The sequence below is a fragment of the Natator depressus genome, chromosome 8 (genome assembly GCF_965152275.1).
Source record: "Natator depressus isolate rNatDep1 chromosome 8, rNatDep2.hap1, whole genome shotgun sequence".
Lineage (NCBI taxonomy): Eukaryota > Metazoa > Chordata > Testudines > Cheloniidae > Natator > Natator depressus.
In genome coordinates this window covers 10,758,093-10,780,702 of record NC_134241.1, presented here as the reverse complement: position 1 = coordinate 10,780,702, position 22,610 = coordinate 10,758,093, and the positions used below count along the sequence as shown (strand labels likewise).

General features: G+C 41.5%; 1 protein-coding gene across 2 annotated transcripts in view; it reads right to left on the bottom strand.

Annotated features, from left to right (window-relative positions):
* Positions 1-238: 238 nt before the first annotated feature.
* Positions 239-22,610, bottom strand: part of TRPC7 (transient receptor potential cation channel subfamily C member 7) — a 108,361-nt gene continuing 85,989 nt past the window's right edge. The window contains exons 7-12 of one of the 2 annotated variants that reach the window (XM_074960404.1): positions 15,559-15,754; positions 10,991-11,212; positions 8,479-8,559; positions 6,087-6,140; positions 2,834-2,909; positions 239-1,744 (exon numbers count right to left, since the gene is read on the bottom strand). In XM_074960404.1, the coding sequence (XP_074816505.1) occupies positions 1,602-1,744; positions 2,834-2,909; positions 6,087-6,140; positions 8,479-8,559; positions 10,991-11,212; positions 15,559-15,754 (772 nt within the window). In that variant the 3' untranslated portion in view covers positions 239-1,601. The remainder of the gene's footprint in view (positions 1,745-2,833; positions 2,910-6,086; positions 6,141-8,478; positions 8,560-10,990; positions 11,213-15,558; positions 15,755-22,610) is intronic. The other variant, XM_074960405.1, reaches the window with a different exon arrangement.

Below are 22,610 nucleotides of genomic sequence, written 5' to 3'. Positions count from 1 at the left end.
CCTTACGGAGTTATTCAGAGTGGAGACTATGAAGAGTTCCAGAAATTCTAGTTCTATAATTATACTATGATGCTTTTCGACTCTCCTCAGCAGTAGGCTGGTAGCGTATGTAACTTTGGTCCTGCTCACACATTGTCAAAAGCCAGTGAAACTTCTATTTCCTCGGCGAGTATTTAAAATATCAGACAAATATTTCACTCAAGGTGCAACAAATATTGTGAGGTAATTTTATTCCCCGCCCCCCCATTTTTAGGTAAAAATATTACAGTATACAAGATAATCTTATTAAAGGTAAAAATACATTATTTTGATTTTTTTCTCTAAACAGGTCTACCTACAGTACACTTTTTTCTTTTTTGTTTTTGTTTTTTTTACAAATATAACTATTACTCTACTAGGCTATCTGGGTTCTCATCTGGCACTTAAGAACTGATCACAGGTCACCTTCGGATTCTGCTTGTTTTTCTTAGCTGATATCTAAATGTAATGGTCATCTCATAGGTGCACCTTGTAAACAAACAGTACAGTTTGGTGTTTCCAAAGTAATAAGGTGTGCTTTAGCAGCTTAAAACACCAGATAAACAAGCAACTGAGTTTTCAGCTGCATCATGTTCTGAAATTTTCCCTTGTAAGGGTACAACCGGAGGACTTTGTACTACTGCAGCTTGTAAATTGGTTTAATTGTTAAAACTTCTCCCTGTTTTTCTTTACTGTGCCTGAGCAAATAACTCCTAGCAAATCCTTTTTTTTTGACAAATTCCCCTTTTTGTTGACGGAAAGTCCTCAGCCAGCTTGAGGTGGGTTTTTTTTCCAAATGTATTCATAGTTTGAAACCATTCTGCGACATTCCTTGTGAATTTCATTGATGCTATTCAAAATCTGAGCTGAGTTGCCTCATTGTGATTGGTCACAAGTCACATGATGTTGTTATTCTTCCTTGACTGAATGAGTTAACTCTTGAAATGAAGTTCCTAGTATAAATCCTCATAGGAAGGCAATTTGAGATCACTATATTTTAGTATGTGTTTTCACATTTGCTTTCTATTAACCTCAGTGCTATTCTAACTCAATTTCATGGGTGTCCATGGAAAGCAAGCACAAAAGGAGTGCACACATCTAAGTGAAGGTGAATTTGTTTAAAAGTTTTAATGAATATTCGTGGAATATTTTTCTGCAGATCTAAGCCCAGATCTAAGCCCTAGGGGTCAGATCTCCTGTTGATATAAATCAGTTTGGCTCCATTGACTTCAATGGAACTATGCTGATTTATACTAGCTGAGGATTTGGCTGTTTGCCTTTTTTAAAAGGTGCTTTGGGTATCTAATATAAGCATGATTATCTTTTGGAGATGGTGCATCTATTTCTCATGTCAATGGGCTTGTTTTATACCAAAATGTCACCTTTATATCGTAAAGATATTAACTGATGGTTGGCTTCACCCAAAAACATATTCTGATGCACGGTGCCCTTACTAATATTTCTTAGGTGGCAAAAGTTGAGGGCTCAGTACCCATCTCTTGCACTGTTTTTGCTCTCTTAAAATGCTGGTTGAAATATCAAATAATGTTTAGAAAACGAGTTGTCTCTCTCTTTGATCACCGTCAAATGTCCTTATTTAAGTTCTTCCCAAACTTGTCACTCAGCTGCTGTATTAGTCTTGCTAACTCTCCAGTAGCCTCTGACTTTTCTTCTAGAAGCTCATAGCGGAGACTGGAAATATCTTGCTTAATCTCTTTAAGTTCTCCTACAATTAAAAAAAATGTTCTTGTAAATGAGACTGAATTAAACAAGTCATCACCGTGTTTTAATTCCTGAGAATGAGTTCATTTGGGAACACAAACTATAGGCTTGGCACTAAATGTGTGGGAACCTCCATAGAGTAGCAGTTACACAAAATCCTCCCCCCACGGGCTTAATGAAACAAACTGTATTAATACTGCTAACAACAGTAATGTGCGGAGAGTTCTTGTTTTTTCCAAGCCCACTCCTTCTCCACATACAGATTTCCAAGCTACACAGCGGCTTTTTAGGATGAGATACCATTCCCTCTCCAGCATTCCCTTTTCCATATATACTGAGTGGGGAACGGCAGCGAGTCCATCCCTTCCAGCTGCAGAGGGGATAGCTCAGGCCAGTGTTTTTAAAAGGGGCTTTCTAAGGCCCATATGAATGTACAGGGTAATGTGCTGTTAAGAGGTATGGGTCTGTTGGAAAAAAGGGTGGCGTTGGCTGTATGGTGGAATGGTGCTGAAGGTGCCCTATGTAACTAAAAGATTTGTTTGTGATGTAAAGTGTAGAAAGCTTAGCAGAGATACTGGGCGGGATTCTTTCCTCTGCTCTGACCCCTGTATGCCACCGTGATGATGTACAGGGTCTAGGAAAGCCCCTTAACCAACTGGGGGAGAATTTGTCTAGTGCAGGCACTGGGTAGGACAGTTGGAAGCTGCCCTACACAGGTCCCTTCACAAGCCCGGTGTAGGGGCTTAGCCAAGGGCTGTGAGGAAAGAGGAGGTGGGTCCATACATCATGCCACTATGGTGATTCTGGACAACTCCAAGGGTAGGTCTGTTGTAACTTAGAGAACCTCCCTAGATAACCTAAATTACACCAGAGATCATTTCAGCCCACAGAAAGGGCTGAAATTGCAAGGGCAAGATGGTTTGAAGTAATCTATGCCCACCAGGGCATGCCTGTGCATGCTGCCTTTCCAGAAGCTGCCCCAGACAGTCTCACCCATCTGATTTATGATTTGACATATCAGTTTGGAACTGAATGGAGATGCATGATTTCAGCTTTAGTGATTGTAACCTCATTAATTGTAAAAGCCACTTGCCTTCATTGACTTCATCATTCTCTCGATCAACCTGAGCCTTCAGGACATATCGCTTAATAAGACGCTTCATTATTTTCTGAAAAGTGAATACAAATGGTTAAATGGCATGATATTGGTTGTCTGTAATTCTAGATCTATTATGAACAGTTTGATTGATGAAATTCTGGCTCCACTGGATCAGTCAGAGTTTTGCTATTGACTTCAATGGAGCCAGGATCTCACCTTTATATTTACGCACTTTGTGTTATAATAGTTGAATAACAAATATTTAATAAGCATCCCACAAGAAAGGCAGATCAAAGAATACCATGGGAGACATACGAATTTGGTGGATAGCCCATAAACGCAAAGTAACTACAAATGGTTAAATATCAAACTAAGAAGTGGGATCAAGTTTAGGTTTTGGGGATATAGGTTGTTTAAAGTATTCATAAGAAAAAATCTGGATGAAAAAATAAGTTGTTTATTAATGACATTATCAAACTCACTCATTACACTGAACTAAGTGCCTGATCCCAAATTTACTGAAGTCAATGGAAAGACTCCCACTGACTCCTGTGGGTGTTGAATCAGGGGCTAGGAGAACTAGGAAACAGGAAAACTCATTGAAGGATAGAGAGAAGAGTCAGAAAGATCCAACAACATTGGAAAAAAGGATTAAAATGAATGAGAATTACCCCAGAAAAATGGCACACATTTAATATACACAGCAAAAAAGAATACCATGTAGATGTATGAAATGTGAGATTATTGGATAGAAAGAAGTACAGACATATATAGGAATGAGAGCAGACAACAAATTAGATATGAACTTGCAATGTGATGCTGTTGCAAAAGTGCTGATGCTATGTTTATACACAAAGGTATAAAAGAAGTCCTAAAGCAGTTTATGCTCTATACTAGGCTACAACTAGAGTCCTGTGGAGTCTTCTTCAGTATAGGGGGAAAAAACATTGAAAGACTGGAGATCTGAAGATGGGCAGCAAACATGACAAAAGGAGTAAAGGGAGTGACCTCCCAGGGTATGTCCATACTGAAACAAAAAAAAAACAACACAGCACCAAGAGTTAGAGCCCAGGTCAATTGACATGGGCTTGCGGGGCTAAAAATTGCAGTGTAGACATTCAGGGTTGGGCTGGGACTCAGGACCTGAGACCCCACAAGAGGGGAGGGTCTCATAGCTCAGGCTCCAGCCTGAGCCCAACTACTTACACTGCAATTTTTAGCTCAGCAGCCCAAGCCTTGTGAGCCCAAGTCAGCTGACCTGGGCCAGCCATGGCCATGCCACACGTCTTTTATTGCAGTGTAGATGGACCCCAGGGGACTACGTTTTAAGAGTCCAAAGTTAGGCATCTAAATCTATTTCTAGACACCTAAATAGCTCATTTGGGTGCCCAAATGCATGATTAATCTACATTTGAGTGTGTAAAACAGATACGGAAGTGTATGTATTCTTGCTTGGGAGGAATTTGCTCATGCAAAGTGGAGTAATGGAAGCTTATCAGGCCCCCTTGCGGGATTCCCCCTTCTGCTCCACCAGGGGGCTGAAGTTTCCCACCATGAGGCAGCATCCAAATGTCATGACTGGGCCCAAAATGTTTTTTTCTTGGGGGGAATTTCAACCCAACGATCAATGCAGGTGGTGCTCAATCTGCAAGGAGGCTACGTCCCTGTGGGATTTGCTCTTATGATGATGCAACTCCAACCAGGATTTTTGGATCTTTTCCTGTCTAACTGAGGGATACTCTCCATCCGCCTTCAAGAAGAGCTGCACTGACATCCGTTTTTCAAGCACGCAGACACTATAAAGGGAAAAGACCATCAGCATCTACCTTCATCTTAAATCACCACAGTCCCTGCTCCTGGGAGTCGATTCATTGATTCATCACAGGAGGCCATGACACATCTCTTATTTACTGAGTTCACTTTGTTTGACCCTTAGATTTAGAATCTTATAAACAGCCACACAGCTGAAAAGACTTAAAGGGGGGTTACTGTGCCCAGACAACGATGTTGAGCATTAGTCACTGACGGGCACAGCCTGTGCCCGGTGCCTGACCTCCGTCACTGGGCTGGTTGCGGGGCAGATGCACAGGGACCAGGGAAGAAGACTCCGTTACCTCAGGATACAGTCCCGCTTCTGCTGCCCTTCCCCATAGGGACAAGAAAGCAGAATCCAGACAATGGCAGATACTCTAGCCCAGCTATACCTAACTCCCTTGGACAGCGCATGTCCCATCCCCTCCTGCCCCTGCCTGCTGCCATGCAAAGAGCCTCTTCCAAGCTCAGTTTTCTGTCTGCACCTTCTCAGCATGCACACGTACACAGCCCTCTCCTTTGGTGCAGTGGGACCACACTCCCTCAGGTGCCTGGGGAACCTCCACACCCTTAAAGGCAGGACCTGGACTTGCCTTTCGGATCTTGCTCCTGCTCCCACTGAAAATCTAGGATAGGGTTAAGAAAGCTCTCATGGTCTTCTCTCTACTTACAGTACTATGCATGGCTGAGGCATGTTACCTGGCTTCTGTGTAATGATGCGAATGGCTACTCCCATTGGGACTGAAAGACACTCATTTTAAGGTGGTCTGTTGGAGCAGGTTTGTCATTTTTGGATAAAAAATGGTGGGGAACAACAGCAACTTAACATCTATCTACCTAAAGCACTCAAAGCCCCCCCCTCCCCCCACGCACATCTTAGTATCTGAGCACCTCACAATTTTTAAAATATACTGATCCTCACATCATCCCTGATAGACAGAGAAGTTCTATCATCCCCATTTTATGAATGGGTAACTGAGACACAGGGAGTAAGTAATTTGCCTAACCTCACAGAAGTAGTCTGTAACAGAGCAGGGAACTTGACCCATGTTTCCCAAGACACTAGCTAGCATGCTAATCACAGGAGCATCCTACCCATAAAACCTAAATTCAGGCCCATCTGCCCACTGAACAAGAAGAAATCCTGTTGCTTTAAATGTCACTGGCAATCTCCCCAAAGGTTTTGAGACACAAAACCCCCCAAACCAAACCAAAACCAAAAACATCCCACCCCTTCCTCCTGATCATTAAGTAACTAGATGTGAACTGTAGCAATAAAAAGGCAGGTGAATGACAAAAAGGGATCCAGTTATTTGTATATGTGTTATCTAGTGATGGAATGTAGAATGTTTAGGACTGTGTCTTTCTATAGAAGAGATCTCTCTCTAACCAGGTGGGTGGTTAAGGAAATATATATGAGACACAGTGCACATACTGTATGCTGGAGATGGCCAAGGTAGTTCAATCCAGATGGAAGACGTGTTGCCACCTGAGAAAACATAAATTGAGGAACATTCTGGGGAAAGTGGGGAAATACTAGATCCCAACAGAAACAATTTTCAATATAGGAGACAAAAATAGGGAACTTGCAGGAAAACAAGGAATCAACATATAACGAATGCCATTATCTTCTTGACATTTACCATCACAGAGTATTTACCTGTGCCAGCCACAGTATTTGCAGTACTGTCTATATTTACAATGAGTAGTACTCTACATGCCATGTAGCTACAGGTAGCAAAGGTCAAGATCTTCATGGTGCCAACTATACCAGATAATACACCAGTTGTAAGGATACTGAACAGAAGTAATGCAAATGTGACAATTCTTTATCAAGAATCTGAGGGGTGGATATCACTTTGCAGCCTTTGGAGACATTCCTTGCAATCTCTTCAGCAATGCTACTGTGTATTTTTGCCTTAATATTGTATTGTGGCTTTGCATCTCTATTGCCATCTACCACCTCTTCTGGGTTCTTTGCTACTGTAAGTAAAATGGCTTCTCAACCACATAGTTACTGGCACAATAGAGAAATATTGGCAAAGATTTCCAGAAATGTCTGTTGATTTTGGTTCCCTAATCTGAGACAACATGAAGGGGCCTGATTTCTAGAATGCACTGAGCTCCCACTTACTGAAAACTGGAGTTCAACATCTAGTTACTTCTGAAAATCTTGGACATTCATATTAATTTTCAACCCTCCAGACCTTGCTCACCCAAATAGTTCCCTTGATTTCAATGGTGTGATACTCATCTAAGAAAGGGTTCCGGTAGCAGACCTTAATTTGTAAGTTATTGCCTTCTATGCAGAAATCCATCTTCTTTATGTATTTATTGGCCCTACCTTCATATACTCTTTCTCCCTTCAGTTATTCAAGTACTTCTATAGACTTTATCTTGCTGGGGCAAAGGAGAGTGAACAATAGTCTTGTGGTTAAGACACTGGAATGGGACTCAGGAGATCTGGGGTCAATTTCTGGCTCTGTCACAGAGGGACATATTTTAAAAGGGTTTTAGGTGCCTAAAGATGTAGATAGATAGCTAATGGGATGTTCACTCCAGGGGAGTTAGACATCTAGTTGCTTTTGAACATCGTATTAGGAATCTATCCACATCTTTAGGACCTGAATACCTTTAAAAATCTGGAACTTTTGAAAACGTTACCCAGTATCTAGTATTTACTACACATAGTTATACTTTTTTATCCCACTAACCAATTCCTTTCCTTAACCTTGTTAACAATTTACAAATACTTGATGTCTGTAGATGTTAACCAGGTACCTGCTTAGTTGGAGATGTTGCTACTACACACATAACCCACTGCTGTCACATAAAATATGTCAACCAGAAGCATAAATTCTCAGGACTGGAACTTGGTGAATAATTGATTTTTTGGTTTGGTGGCTAAACCGAAAAATTATAAAAAAAAAACAAACAAACAACATTGTTTTGAGTTAACCCAAAATGACAATTTTTCAGCTCTCTCACCAAAACAAAGAAGTTGTTTCAGGATGAATGAAACATTTCATTTGCCACAAAATGAAAGGTTTAGTTTCATTTCGAGTGGTTTTTAAAACCCTTTTTTGATTTTTTTTTTAGTGAAATCTAGGTAAATTTCATAACTAATTGTAATTTTGAAATGAAAAGTCAAAGTGTTTCATTTCATAAGTGTCAAGTTGAAATATTTCAACTTTTTGAAAGCTTTTTCCAAATTTCTAGTGGCCATATTCACCCTAACTGCATTTTTTGGCAAATAAACTATTTGTAAGAAATATGTCACCCAGTTCTACTCAGGACCTTACAACAATGGTAATTTCACAGTGTGGGGAGAGTAAGCTGTGTCATCATGGCTCCCATAATTATTTTTGTAACAGATCACATTGCACGTCCACCTAAATAGGACAAAATATTGCCAAAGAAAGCACATGAGGGTGTTAAAGTAAAGTCTAGAGAGGCAACATTGTGTCATGACAAAATGAAACACTGTCAATGAGTCTAGGATGAAGCTCTGGTGAACTTTTCTTGTATTAAGTTCAATACCAGTGAACTTTTCAATTAATTACCATGGCAATTAATTACCATGACAATCACGTTAATGTCAAATGTATTTCTGTAGCTGTTACACTGCCATGCTAGTTTAAGCAACTGTGAAACTAAAGGGTTTGGGCTCAGTCCCATAAACTGCTGTGTCCTTTGATTTGGCATAGGTCACTGCTTGACACATCACAGGATGGAACCCACTATATAGTGACAAATCTGATCCTTGCAAATAAGCCTTGTTTGCTTACAGATCTTTTTCCTTGCTCTTGATGTTCTACTGTCATTACCTGATATCTCGTGGGCTTGTTATAACCCTTCTTCACAGTAAAGTTTTCTGAATTTCGAGCGCTTGACTGAAAACGAACTTTCTGAAATTATAAAACATAATGAAACATTAAGTCTGTAACAGCTTCTTTCCCCAAACAACCTCTCCACCTCAGGCTAAACAGACTTATGCAAACATTAGAAAATGTTGCATTCTGTGAGCAGGTTGGAGATCCTGCAGAAGAAAACCAGCACTTCCATTCCCTAATTAATAATATAGTTAATATCTAGCTCGTTCATAGCACTTTTTATCAGTAGATCTCGAAGTGCATCACAGAGGAGACAAGTAGGTCATCCCCATTTTACAAACAGGAAAATGGAGGCACAGAAAAGTGAAGTGACTTGCCCAAGGTCGTTCAGCAGCCCAGGGAGAGAGACACATATTGAACCCAGATCTCCAGATACCTAGTCCAGTGCTCTAACTTCTAGGCTACCTTGCCTCTGGTAGCTTATCAGAGGGTGAAGAGGGAGACAACCCACTCATTTCTTTGCCAGAACGGACAGAAGAATTATTTGATGAGAAATTCAATCTCATATCGTCTAAATAAAAGGTGTTTTGACTGTATCCCTCTCACACCACTTTGAGACAGGTGTTAGGAGGTGAGAGGCAGAGCTTTCTTAATTACTTCTAATTCCTGGTGATTGTGGCTGAATTTTGAAAATAGCTTTTTGAACAAAGAGAAGAGAAAATTACTCATCAGACTCAATGGATAGTATCAAGCAACTCCAATCAGCCACAAAGGCACACTGCAGATTCCAATGGCAAGCTCTGTAAAGCCCTCCTCTGCATTCCTCTCCTACATTCTTCCTTGTCCTGGTCTATACTATTCTTGCTTCAGCTCTTCCTCTTATCTCCACTCTGGCCCCTTTCTTGGGTCTGTCAGCTTCTTCTTTGGTAGAGCCTCCTGTTCTCATCCTTTCTGCATATTCCTTTGATCTCAGTCTTCTTCTCCTTCCCTCCCAGCTCAGTTCTATGCTTCTTTCCGCTTATTTGCCTCTGGTATTCTGCCAATGCAATGAATTTCTTTGGTCCCATCAGGGCAGATTCACTGCTTCTCTTCTGCTCTACATCTGTGCCCTCCAGAGCCTCTCTTCTCCTCAGCTTATGTCCTGTGAATGGCAGAAGCAGCTGCCAGTTTTCAGTTCACAGGGCCTAAAAATGTGCAATGACACCGAGAGGAAAATTTAAAAGCATGCCCTGCTGTATTAGAACATGGCCCCTGAATATTAACAAGCCTCCTGAAGCTCCTGGTGATGCTGCCTAGGAGCAGCCTCTGTCACGTGCAGCAACTGTAAACAAAGACAAAAATCCAGCACATTCGTTTAGGTCTCGGTTCCCAGTGTTGTTTTTTGTTTTAAACCCAGCTTGAGCCGAGGAAGTTAAGTGAGGGTCAGTACAGTGGAAACGAAGCTGTTTCATCACACGTTTTAATTTTTGCTGAGTTTGACAGTCCCGGTAAAACAGCTGCAGCTGAATGTTGGGTGAATAGCTTTGGGCGTTTTATTCCAAAACTCCGAACTAACAGAAGTGCTGCAAAGGAAAAGAATAGATCTGCCTCGGGTTTTTTGGCTTTTTTTTAAAAATCTGCTTGCTAAGAACAGTTTTGTCCCAATGACATTTCTGCAAAGAATATATTTCCACAGGATTAGCCTCTCCCCGATTACACTGACGTTTCTTCAGGAACAATTCTGTTGGAAAGTGTCAGATTTTTAGGAATGTTTCTCTGTGTGTCTCATATTTTGTCATGCGGAAGCTCATTGGTACTAAGGGAAAACTAACTTGCCTCTCACAAATGTGCCCATTCCAAAGTCAGTGGAGTTGTGCTTTCCCAAAGCACACATCTCTTTCAAAAGAATGAACAGGTGGTGGATGAGGCAGGGCCGATCTATTACTGTGTATGATTGTCATTAGGCAGCTGAAAGCGGGGAGGTTGTTAACTGCGGCTTCAAGTTGCTGGGAAAAGTTAATATTCCCTGGTTGGAACCCAGCTTCCAATGATAAAATCAGATGTGGTATTAAATGCTGAGTTTTGCATAATGGCAATAAAGTGAATTTAGGCAATACATAAAGAACGGTTTCAAGAGGCAGCATGATCCTGTGGCTAGCAACCTGGAGTAGGCATCAGGAGACCTGCATTCTTCTATTCCCAGTTCTGCCATTAGCCTGCTTTGTGACTTCCTAGGGGAAGTCACCCCACCTGTTCCCCTTCCCAGTTCATACAGACCATAAGCTCTTTGGGGTGGGACTGTCTTTCACTAGATGTCTGCACAGTGTCTAACTCAAGGAGGCCACTACCTTGGTTAGGCTCTCCAGGTGCTACTGTAATACAAATAATAAATAAAATAGAGTACAATGCTAAGCAGCTCTTTTTGCTCATCTGTGAACGAACTAGAATTCCTTCCCTTGATGCCCACAGAGGACATGATGGTCGTTTTACATTCAGGGTGTTAAAAGGAAAGAAGCATATGACATACCCGTAGCCTGGAATTCAGCATACCCATCTCAAGATCATTTTCACAGTTTTTGGCCTTAGATTTGCAGAGTTTTATGAGGCACATTTTTATTCTCATTATGAGATAATAAAACGATTTAGGGCTTGGCACTAGGTTAAAAGGAGCAGGCAGAGTCCTTCCTTCGTCAAAGTATGATAACCAGAGCTTGGCACGAGCAAATTTCCACTCCACATCTGCATCCTCCTGCCGTGGGGAAGGGAAAATGAATTGCAGAATTAGTGTTTTGAAAGGAATTGAGAAGTATTATTGCCTTGGCGCTCAGACAGATGCACAAAGGTGGCAAGCGTGTGAAGCTTGTCACTGAAGGCTACTCAACAGGAGTGTCTCTGACACAAAAGTCTTGCAGATATCTGGCTCCCAAATCCATTTAACCTCTTTATAGTGAAATCTGGGTGTTTACTTATATGCACCACCTTTTCCAACTGCTTTCAGTTGGCACACAGACAATATGCACGGCCATGTTCTGCATGTAGGACCGCCCTTTTTAATTACCTGTTTTGGGGGTGTACTACCTTTCATTTCAATGTGGGGAGTCAGGGGGGATGGGTAAGGACTGTAGTGGTAGGAAAGGGAGTCCCGCAAGCGGAGGTGATACAGTATAAAGAAAAAAAAAAGAAAAAAAAGAAAGAAAAAGTACATATCCTGAGTCCAGTTTCCGAGCTGAGCGAACGATGATGTCAGGAAGCTGGAAGGCACTGGCATACCCCCTGTACCTCCAGCGGTTGCTGTGGGGAAGGAGTGGCTGGGGGCGGGGACATCAATAATCAGTCCTCTGCCAACTCCTTCCAGATGTTGCTGTTCCTCGTGTGGAGGAAGGAGACAGGTGAGCCCAGTGCCCAGACGGGCCTGTCCCTCTCTGTCTGGTGGCGGCTAAAGATTAAATAATTATCCTTTCCAACATGTTCCCTATGCTTTGTCTGCTAAGCCAGGTGTGGTTTCCGAACGTCACAAGTTCCTAGGCTTCTCTAGGGCAACCTTGTAGTGAGCAAGATTTGAACAGAGCAGCTGGTCAGAGACCAGCAGAGAGAATGTCAGTCTTGCAGCTGGCTGAATTGAATGTCACATTCCTTCTAGCTTGGACAATGGACAAGTGACTAGAGGTGCCAATTAGGAATGGGACCACCTGTCCTTCCTTCCTTCTCCACCTGTCAAACATCCCTGGTTTGAACTTGAACTCCAGAGTTAATGAGTTCACCCCCCCCCCCCCCAAGAAGGGACTGCAAAAAACATAGGAGAATGGAAGAGAGAGAGAGAGAGAGAACGAAACCTCATGGGGGGAAAAAGCAGGTAAAGAGCGGAGCAAAATGAGACTCTGATAGGGAGCACAGATGACCAACAAAGTGCAACAGCTTTTAAGGGCCCTTATTTCTTCCCTATGATATCATTGCCACACGCTAGGGACTAGACTAGACCATGGGCAAGTTAGCAGCGGCTGGACTTCTTGGACCAGTTGCATCAGGTAGCTAGATGTGCTTTAGACCTCTAGCACATCACTGTACTTGAGGGTCAAATGGCACCCCCAAATTCTGTAGGCAGTACCTGTACCAGGTGACCTGAAAAGGAGCTTGCCTTGGGGCTGTGCTAAGTAAACAGCTGCTCTTTGCAGATTTTAAGAGTGACTATGAGAAAACGTGATGATATTGTAGTACAAAGGAGCCCAAATCAGGGCTGACCAAGGTGGGGGGTGGGGAAGGGCGGTTTGCTCCAGGCCCCTCCAAATGATGGAGAGGCAGCTGGGGCAAATTTGAGTGAGTCATGTAGCAACCTGTTGCAGAGGGTGACAATGCCACTCAGGTTTGACACCTGCCATCCGGGCAACCTGGCAGGCCGAGACCGCGGTGGTAGGAGTGAGGTCAGGGATAATGCTACAATCCACACAGGGAGAGGAGGGACTGGGAGCAATTCCTTAGCTGCACACAGGGCAGAGCCACCCTATCCCTGCTGGGAGGGCAGCAGCCCTACAGGCCTGGGCCATCTTTGACCCCCCCCCCCCTTCTTAAACTCTTTAATCTCCAGGATCATTTTTTGGAAGGATGGGAGGGGTTTCAGTTTTAGATTTTGCCCCCAGGCCCTCAAAATCTCCATGTGGCCCTGTCCAAAATTGCCAGGTTTGTGTGGATTAGGAATTCCACAAGGTTGCAGAGAGAGTCTGAGATGTGAAGTACCCCCACTCTTTTTATTTGATGCACTGAACATGGCCCTGTTTCTTCGGATGGCAAAGACATCTTCTTTGTTAAATGGAACACATACAAAAATGATCTGATATTTGGGCCTAGCTGATAAATAGAGTTATCTAAGGATATATTTTCAATGCAAAGCACGAGGAAGTGGGTATGTAATTTCCATTCAAAATAAACTGTGTATCAAGTTAATCACAGCACTATTTAACTACTAGGTAACGGTTGTCATCTGATTCACTAAAAAATTCTGAACAGCAGCTTGGGCCACTTATCTCTTCTGATAATTAAAAAACTATAAGAAAATACCAGCTGATTTCCTTGTTTGTCCTATTTGTATTCATCATCATTATATCTTGGTTCTCCATCAGTCAGCACATGTCACATAAGCAAGTTCACTTCTCAGTTAAGAGGATTCACCATTATTAGGTTGTCAAGGTGAGCCAAGACACCAAGAACATTTCTGAAGATAAATGTAAGGTTAGTGCAGTCTTCTAATTCTGGTGTTTGTAGACAGAAAATGTTCAATGCTCATAAATTGGTACACACTTCCAGACCACAAATTGCTAGAGCAAACCTACCAGTTAATATATCTGAACTTTCATTATACTTGTATTCTCAGCCAAATGCAAAGCTAATATGGCCTAGTAATTCCTAGCCTACAAACAGCTGCTCTCTTTCTCCTGGCTGTACAAGTCCTTATATTAACAATGCCATGCAAATATTATGTTCTCACAAAACGCAAGCAAATGTAATATTCATGCATGATTTCATTTTTTCCCTTTTTCAGTACAGAGTCAACTAAAAAGTTACTCATGCTCCCTAATAAACACTCCCTTATGAAAGAGCCCCTAGTCGAGCCTTGCTTAGGTGCAAAGTTATTCTTTTTAGCTAAACAACTCTGTCCTAGACTTATGCCCTGGGCGTTGTATGCATTGTTTGCCTTATCTACCTGGGCTTGTACTACTAATGACTGTTCCCGACTCTCTGGGTCCTAATCTTCAAAAGTGTGGGTGCAAAACTACACATGCTTAGTTTAGGGGTGTATAAACAGTTATGCATGCGTGCAAACTGGCTTTGCACGGACATGTGTGCACACAAACCATGGCTTCTATGTGTGCATCAGGGTATTTGTGTGCCTAAACTGAATAAATGAAAACAACATGCACGCACATTGGAAGATCCTTTCCATGAATTGCTTAGCCTAGAGCTCTGCAGCACAGATAGCTTTACATGAGGGATTTTTGTTTTGTTTTCTTTATTTGAAAGTAGCAACCTTAGCAATATTGATGCTGGAGACCATGCTTTCCTGCAATAACAGATAACAGCTGTAAGATGGCACTGCAAAAATGGTGGGAAGAGTTTCCTCCAAGAAAAAAGGAAGAATGCACTAGGAGGTTGAGGCCATTTGAAAGTAAGTCCCATCTCAGAGGAAGAGAAACTAACTGAGAAGCTTGATCGTAAATGTTAAGGATCTCTTGAGGAATACAACTGTGCCTTCTGAAAGCAGGGAAAGCTTTCTTGGGTAGACAGCACTATGTAAGTGTTTGCTGACATCCGTCCTGATTGCAGCAGACATAAGGCACAGGGTATATTTTCAGCTCTGGCCTTCTGCAGAGCTGGGTTCTGAGGATAGATCAGAACAGCTAATTAATACAAATCCAACTGTAGGAATTTGACATTGAAGAAACTGGGACAAGAAAACAGAAAACACGGACAACAGTGCCCAATATTAATAACTTCCCTGGCTTTACTTATATTAGCAGAAAGTTTCTTCTCCCAAGTATTTAGCAAATCCAACCTGCTAATATGAACAATACAGGACACAGCCGAATCCTGGATATACATTTCTGCAACTATTCATTCAGATTCTCTAATGAGTTAGCCTCTGCTCTTCGTGGCCCTTTCGTGTTTGCTTCCTACAAACATTCTTGTCACAGAGTTTTACTTGCACAAATGTTCATGGAGAATGACTTTCAAAGCTGCCAGGCCTGAGTTTGGGCAATCTATTTCATCTAATCTATTTTTGTGACTCTAGCCTAGATAGAACTGTTCATGGGTTTGAAAAAAAATCAAGAACTACTTTCAAATAATGAATATATCTAAGGAAATTGTGATCTGCTCAGAGATATTCTACAAACAAAAGGAAGATAAATCCATCGTATAAATGGTTCATTGTGAATTATTCGCTTAGGTCTAATTCTGGGATAGAGACTTTTCAGTCGCCATAGAATTTTAAGATAAATGGCTTCTGTCACACTATGACATCTTACATAGTAGATCCTGTAATTTCCTTGTTTTTATAACATATAACAGTAAATATATACTCTGTAATCAAATTGTTTATCTTACCTCAATTTCCTGATAGGAGTTGTTGATCATGGCTATTAACATATTGAGCAGCACCACCACCATGGTAACATTATAAACTCCATAGAGTACATAGCCAATATTCTCAATGAACTTATGATCATACTTCAGCACCACTGATATCACTTCAGACAAGCCAAATATTGACCAGAATAAGGTTTTAAAACTTTCTTCTACCCTAAAAACAAAACAAACAATTATTTCACATTGTCATCTCCAGATTGGCAAGCCAAGACGTTAATAATAAAAATGGCGCTTGCCCAGAGTAAATATGATGTCTCTGTGTAATCAGTGCAAGCCATGATCAATCACCCTGTGGACTGCCAAGTCATATTTCCTGAACTGATAACAGTATGTGGCATCCCAAGTAAGCCATAAAACAACACTACCTCTGATCTGCCCCATCTGCTTTTTCCCAACCTCATTAACTATGAGCTAGATTGTAACTTGAACTCTGTACCCCTGGAGGGGTAGTAAAACCCCTACAAGGGCTAACTGGAACTTCAGACCTAGCTGCAGGGCTAAGTAGGGATGTTCAACCCATCCATGTATGTCCTCCCTGAAGCAGGTGGGCAAGGAACGGGTTTCGGGGGGGTGGGGGGCGGCGGGCAGGGAGTGTGGCAGAGAATGGGCAGAGGCTTGGTTCCATCCCCCTACTGGGGTTGGCCTTCTAGAGTTCAAAGAGAGAATCTGTGGAGAGGCATTGTGGGTGGAAGGGAATTTGGAGGCAAAGGGTCAAGAGAGTTTTTCCAGCCGGTGGTTTCCAGGGCACGTTTGAAAGTGGAGGAGATGGAGCCAGAGGAAAGGGAAAGGTTAAAGAATAGGGAGAAGAAAGGAGATAAAACAGTGTCAGAGAGGGGAAGATCTGGGAAGGGTGGGGTCAAGATGGTAGGTCAGGAGGAGGGAGCCGTCTGACTTAGAGAAGGGTGAAGCAGTAAAATATGGAAGGGAATATGAATGGCTCAAAGGGAAAAGGGGAGGATAATGAGAGACCCTGGTACAGGAACCACACTTTGCCTTTCGAGAAATCTGCTTGGCTCTTTATTCAAAGGCAAAATGACCAGGACTGACCAGTACCCATCTAATAAAAATTCAAACTATCCATTGACTTTCAGTGAATACACTCCTTTGTAAAACATTATGGCCTTTACAATTGAGACTGATGAAATGTTTCATATTGCTACGGCAGCTTAACCCTGAGAAATCACTTTATAAAGCAGATTATAGACTCACCACAAATTACCCTCAGAAAATAATAAGCTTTTACATGAACTCCAGTGTCAATTACACCTGGCAAAGCAGGAAAAGGAATTAATTACTATCATTTAAAGTATAGTAAAGACCACTGGTTAGTTGCATTATGTACTGCTGCAACAACTAAGTATTATCAGTATCACAGCCCATTACACGCTCTTCTTCCACTTGCGTACAGCAGTAGTGAATTTATTAACTTTACGGGTGATGTTCTTTGGGGGAATAACTTCACTGGCTTCAGTGGTGCTGCACAAACAGAGGAGTTGGACCTATGAGTTTCAAACAGATGTTACATGGGATTAGAACCTCAATAAGCACACACCTTCCTATTCTTCTGTCATGTTACCCAAAAATTCATGTGCCTATCAATATATTATCCATCCCTTTCATTTATACTAAATGAAACCTAGAAATTATCAGAGGTTTTGTCACTTCAGACACATGTTGGACAGAGTTTATGATTTCTGAGTCCAGTAGTTGGCACATCTTTCCAAGTTACCAAGCTATGGCACTTTTCCATATGGCAGACATTTCCTCTTGTTTTAATACTCCCGTTTTTGTTCTTTGCATTGAGCTACAGTGGTAACTGCCATTCATATGATGGAGTACTTAAATAATAGAATCTGGCCAATGCTTATTCCATTAAATATTGCACTTTCCAGTTAAAGTGCATTTATAGAGCTTAATACTCTGGCTTAGAAGCCTGTCATCTAAGTCACTTACCCAACTAATAAAGACGGTAACCACCAACTTTGATCCTTGCAGCACCCTGCAATTAACCTTGTTTTTTAATTTGGAGAGGTTCCACTTGTTTTCTACCCTTCAGGCAATTTTTAATACAATGTGTCAACTCTGCTCCTTTTCCGCAACTTTAGCATTAACCTCTGTGCTGGAATGTTGCCATGTTCTCTTCGAAAACTTAATTACTGGCTGTATGTGGCTCTGGCAGTACAATAGATTTATGAAGAATTCTAGCAAATTAGTTATAGAAACAGAGCATTCCTTTCCTGAGAGGGTGACAGATTGACCTAACAAAATTTGTGCATTTCCTAATTATCCTCCATAACCCGCCCCAGCAAAACATCAGTATCCAAGGTCTTGTCTTTGAGATGAGAAAACAATAAGCCTGGTGCATCCCAAATGTGGATCCACTGTTTCAGTGTGGAGACGGGCCTGAGTCCCTCAGACTGGATTCCAATCCAGATCCAACTGTCTCTGGTGTTCAGGAATGTTCAGATGTGGGGGGGGGGGTGGGTTAGTTTGCCCTGTTGTAGAGAAAGGAGCAGTGACATGCTGGAGAGGGTTGTGAGAGGTTCCCAAGAGGCCCTTATTAATCCATCATTACATTTAAGAAAAGACTGCAATAACGCCTCTGTCTGTCATGTTCACTCCCTTTCAGGATGCTGCCTAACCGCATGGCTCCTCGGCCTTAGCACAGCATCCGGTGAACATTATTTTTATCGGTGCCTGTAGTTAAAATATTGGCAGCAAGTCACTGGAAAAGGGAAGTGGGGACCTAGATTCTGAATATCTCTGAGTTCAGGTGTGTTTAGATCCAGGGTTTTGGTCCAGATTTATGTTTGCATTTCTCATGGATTCTTTCGTTCCGTCCATCACTCCGTGTGTTTAAAGCCCTCTTGTTATGGGGCCTACATCTTGGGAGAGATTCAGGGCTGAAAGAAGCAGATCCAACATAGGGCAAATTATTAGTGCAGTTGATCCCCTTGGCTGAGCTAGCAATAACGGAGCGGAAGCTGGTGAATTGCGGGTGTGTGTGTGTGTTTGTGTGTGTGTGTGTGTTTGTGTGTGTTCACAAGTATAGGCGGCACGCAACTTGAGGGAGTGTTCTTACAACCTCCTTCAAAGCAAAAGCACGGAAAACACCATTCCCACCATACCGCACCAAGGCTCTCTGTGCTTCTGGGTTAATGTCTAGCTCACTTGTCATGATTAAAACATTTTCGAAGTCATGAATGATACTGACTGGAGTCATTCTACCTACAAAGCCTGGAAGAAGCACACCTGACTTCTGTAAACTAGCTACACAACTGTCCCCAAAGAGTACTAGGCTGCAAGAAATCGCCGAATGAAAATGAGAGTAAAAAAGATCCAGTGGTTATTGTGCTAGCCTGAGAATTGGGAGACTCTTGTTCATTTCTCTGCTTTGCCACAGACTTCCGGTGTGGCCTTCGGAAATGCACTTAGGGCCAGATTTTCAAAGGTATTTAGGTGCCTAAAGACTCAGATTTAGGTGCTTAAAGACTTTAGGTGCCCATTGGGATTTTCAAAAGTGCCTAAGCGTTTGGGCTCCTAATTTCCATTCATTTAACTTTTTTTTAATCCGAACCTATTGAAATCAATGGGAGTTAGAAGCCTAATCTGTTTAGCCAATTTTGAAAATCCCACTAGGTGTCTGCCTGCATCACCAAGCTCCTACACTTTGAAAATCTGGCCTTCAATTATTTGGTGCCTCAGTTCCCTATCTATAAAATAGGTGCTCCCCTACCTCACAGGATAAGTACATGAGAAATCTGATGCACTCAGATACTGTGATGTAGGTGCTTAAAAACAGGATGGTATTTTAAAGTTTTAATTCTACTCTAGTTAAGATCCAATTCTGGTTTATGTCTTTGATACATGAGTTGAAACACAAGTTCTTCCTGACAGTAGCTGAAAGTGTTAAAAGAAGCAATGGAGAGATTATTTAAAGAAGAGTTTTAATCCAATATCTGAAGTTAAACAGAATAATACTCTGACTTTCTATATTGCCTTTGATCAGTGATCTGAATATGCTTCACTGACAGAAACTAACAAAGTCCAAGAGCCGACCCCTGTGAGGGAGTAGGTGTTTTGTCCTCCTTACAGATGGGAAATGTAGTGATTTACACAAATTTACATGGTCATGGACTGAAGCAGAATCTGAAACCTAGAGAGAGCTGATTTCCTGTCTTTTGCTGTAATGACTATCCTTCGCTATATTATCTCCCCTGTTTTAACGTGTTTCAATATATACTTCAATGCACAGGGGTTATTCTCCCCTCAGCTCACACCACTATTCCCTCTAAACTGTGTGCGTGTGCATGTCCCACAGATCCTAAACCCCATGCACGTGGCGAAACACGAAGCACAAAAATTTGCACACACAGCCTGTCAAAAATTTGCACAGAAGAAACGTTTTGCGCACATGGCCTGTCAAAAATTAGAGGGAACATTGGTGCACGCATTATTTCAATGAAAGCTAAATAGAATTTTATGCTTTTGCATCAAGGGGAGACTAGAATCCATAGAATATGTGAGATTAGTTGCATGCCGACTTTGATTAAGCATTATTGTTCTTTCCATCAGAGGGGTTTCATATAAATCTCTCCTGCCGTATTCCTCTCCTGGTTAAGAAAGCTCAAGGCATCCTTTCAGACTGAGCTCTTCCCCATGAGTAGGAAGTGCTTAGCTCCTCCAACATGAAATACAGTCAATATTATATAAAATGTTGTGTTTTAATGAAAAGTCTCCAAATAATGATGAAACTGAATGAATTGAATTTCTCTTTAGGCGGTGGGGGGAAGACAAAACCCTAGGCTTAAACCTGATTTGTGATGCAGAATGCAGTATGAATGCAATCAGTCCTGCTTCCATTTCAATTTTGTTTATATATCATGCTCTCAATTATGGACTGTTTCAACACTGTGTTCTGTATACAGCATAAAAATGAACAGATAAACATAACTATGATCTTCAGCAACTGCAATGAAAATTCTGAAAAGGGGGAAAATTAAGCGTTTTTAAAACTATTTTGCAATTATACAGTTAGCTAAACAGACTCTGTATTTAGCAGTCTAAAATTAAGCAGGAGTAGCATACACTTTGTTCCTTCTGCAAAAGGAGTATGCACATTTCAGAGACGAGCACCCTTTGTATGCTACTTCTGATTCATAAACCACAGATGTAGTCAATGATTTAGAGTGCACTGTTCTTTAGAGTACAAGACCAACAAAACTGAACATGTGGTTTGAAAAGTGCAGTAACACACAAGAAGGGGAGCACTGGAGTCACTCTGGATATTCACTAACCACAATAATTAGTAGAGCTAAGCAAATAATTCATAGTCCTTTTTTGACAAATTTAATTTATTTTTGATGCTTACAAATTGCCCACGAGAAGCTTATGATTTTCTCACATGTATGCATCATTCACTGAATAATATCACTGAATAGTTCTTGATCTGTTAAGCAATTCATTGTGGATAATCCAACTCCCATTGAATTATCATTACTATTACAGTAATGCCTAGGAGCCATAGTCATGGACTAGGATCCCATTGTGCTCGGCCCCATACAAACAGAGAACAAAAAGACAGAGAAATAGGTTCATTTTGATCAGATCTGCAGACCATGTGGTTCTTTTTCTATTTCATGACTGGGTGAACTGCACCCAGAATCCCTTAGAATCAGTTTCCAGAGCAAGCAATTGCATTTTCAAGTTCAAAATTTGCTTTTTGTAAATGTTCTATTATACTCACTTAAAATCCTCTATTTTCCCTACCTGTAAATGCATTTGAAGAAATATTTGCACAACAACCACACAAGGGTTATGAACACAGAAAAAGGGGGAAAAAATGTTTGTTTTTCCCGGGTGAATTTTCACAGCAGCTGTTTAAAGTAGTTGCCCAGCTGCAATAATTTGTTCCTCCCCCTCTTCATGAGTCACCTAGTGCCATTTGTGAATGCCCACCATATTCTGCCCAGAACTCACTGACAGCTCAGTAAAATATTGAAGGAAAAGTCTACGTGATACATAGTTGCCCCTATGCTAATGTATTCTTGATATGTGTAAATTAACAACATATGTTTATGACTTAACACCATAAGATTTCCAGCTTTGTGAAAGTGTCTGAGAATAGTCTAAGATGAATGTTAATCCCTGAGCTGTACGGTATATGCATTATGTAAAAAAAGACTGCACACCTCCCTTACTAAGCACATATTTCACACTCCAGGGTATTAAAATAATCTGAAACACCAGTGGGAAACCTGGAAATCTACTCTTACTAACTGTGAACAGCATTAGGAACAAAGTTGGAGGAATGTTCGCCGATGTGAATTTCCCTAACAGTGCGAATTGAAATTTGCTGGGCAAGATAACAGAATCCCTGACCCTGCAATCTGACCTGCTCTGGGGCACGTTTTAGCCTGTGCGGATTCATCATGGGGACATTCTCTCTGAATGGATCAGGTTGTGGGATCCAGGCCAAAAGTGCCAACGCGCTACTTCCAGTGGCATTGTCAGATGTTCAGACAGCACATACCTCTACTCTGCTGGTAAAGAATCTGCTGTCCTAAATTAGTAACCTGGTACTTTTACACCCTAATTTGAGTTTTGACTTCTCTTCCAAATTCTTACATGGCTTATTTGGGTTCTTCAGATAGGTGTTGACTAACAATACCAACTCATTACAGGGCAGATAGATGAGCATCTAGTATTTGGAATCTCCAGAGGATCTGGACTTAAGAAAGAAGAGCATTGTATTTCCCCTTTGGGCAGGTATCTCCCAACCACCCATGCTCCCTTGTTACAACTTGATCCTGCAACCTTTACAACTGGAAGTAATTTTTACTCTAGGGAATAGTCACCATTTCAATCAAGGCTTGTTCATCATTCAAGTGACAATACATGCTGCAAGGTTTATAATGAGAACCTCATGGTTAGTTAAGCTTGTCAGTAAATAGAAATGATACACAATGATATTGCATCAGAGATGGCCTAAAATTCATTAGCCAACTATT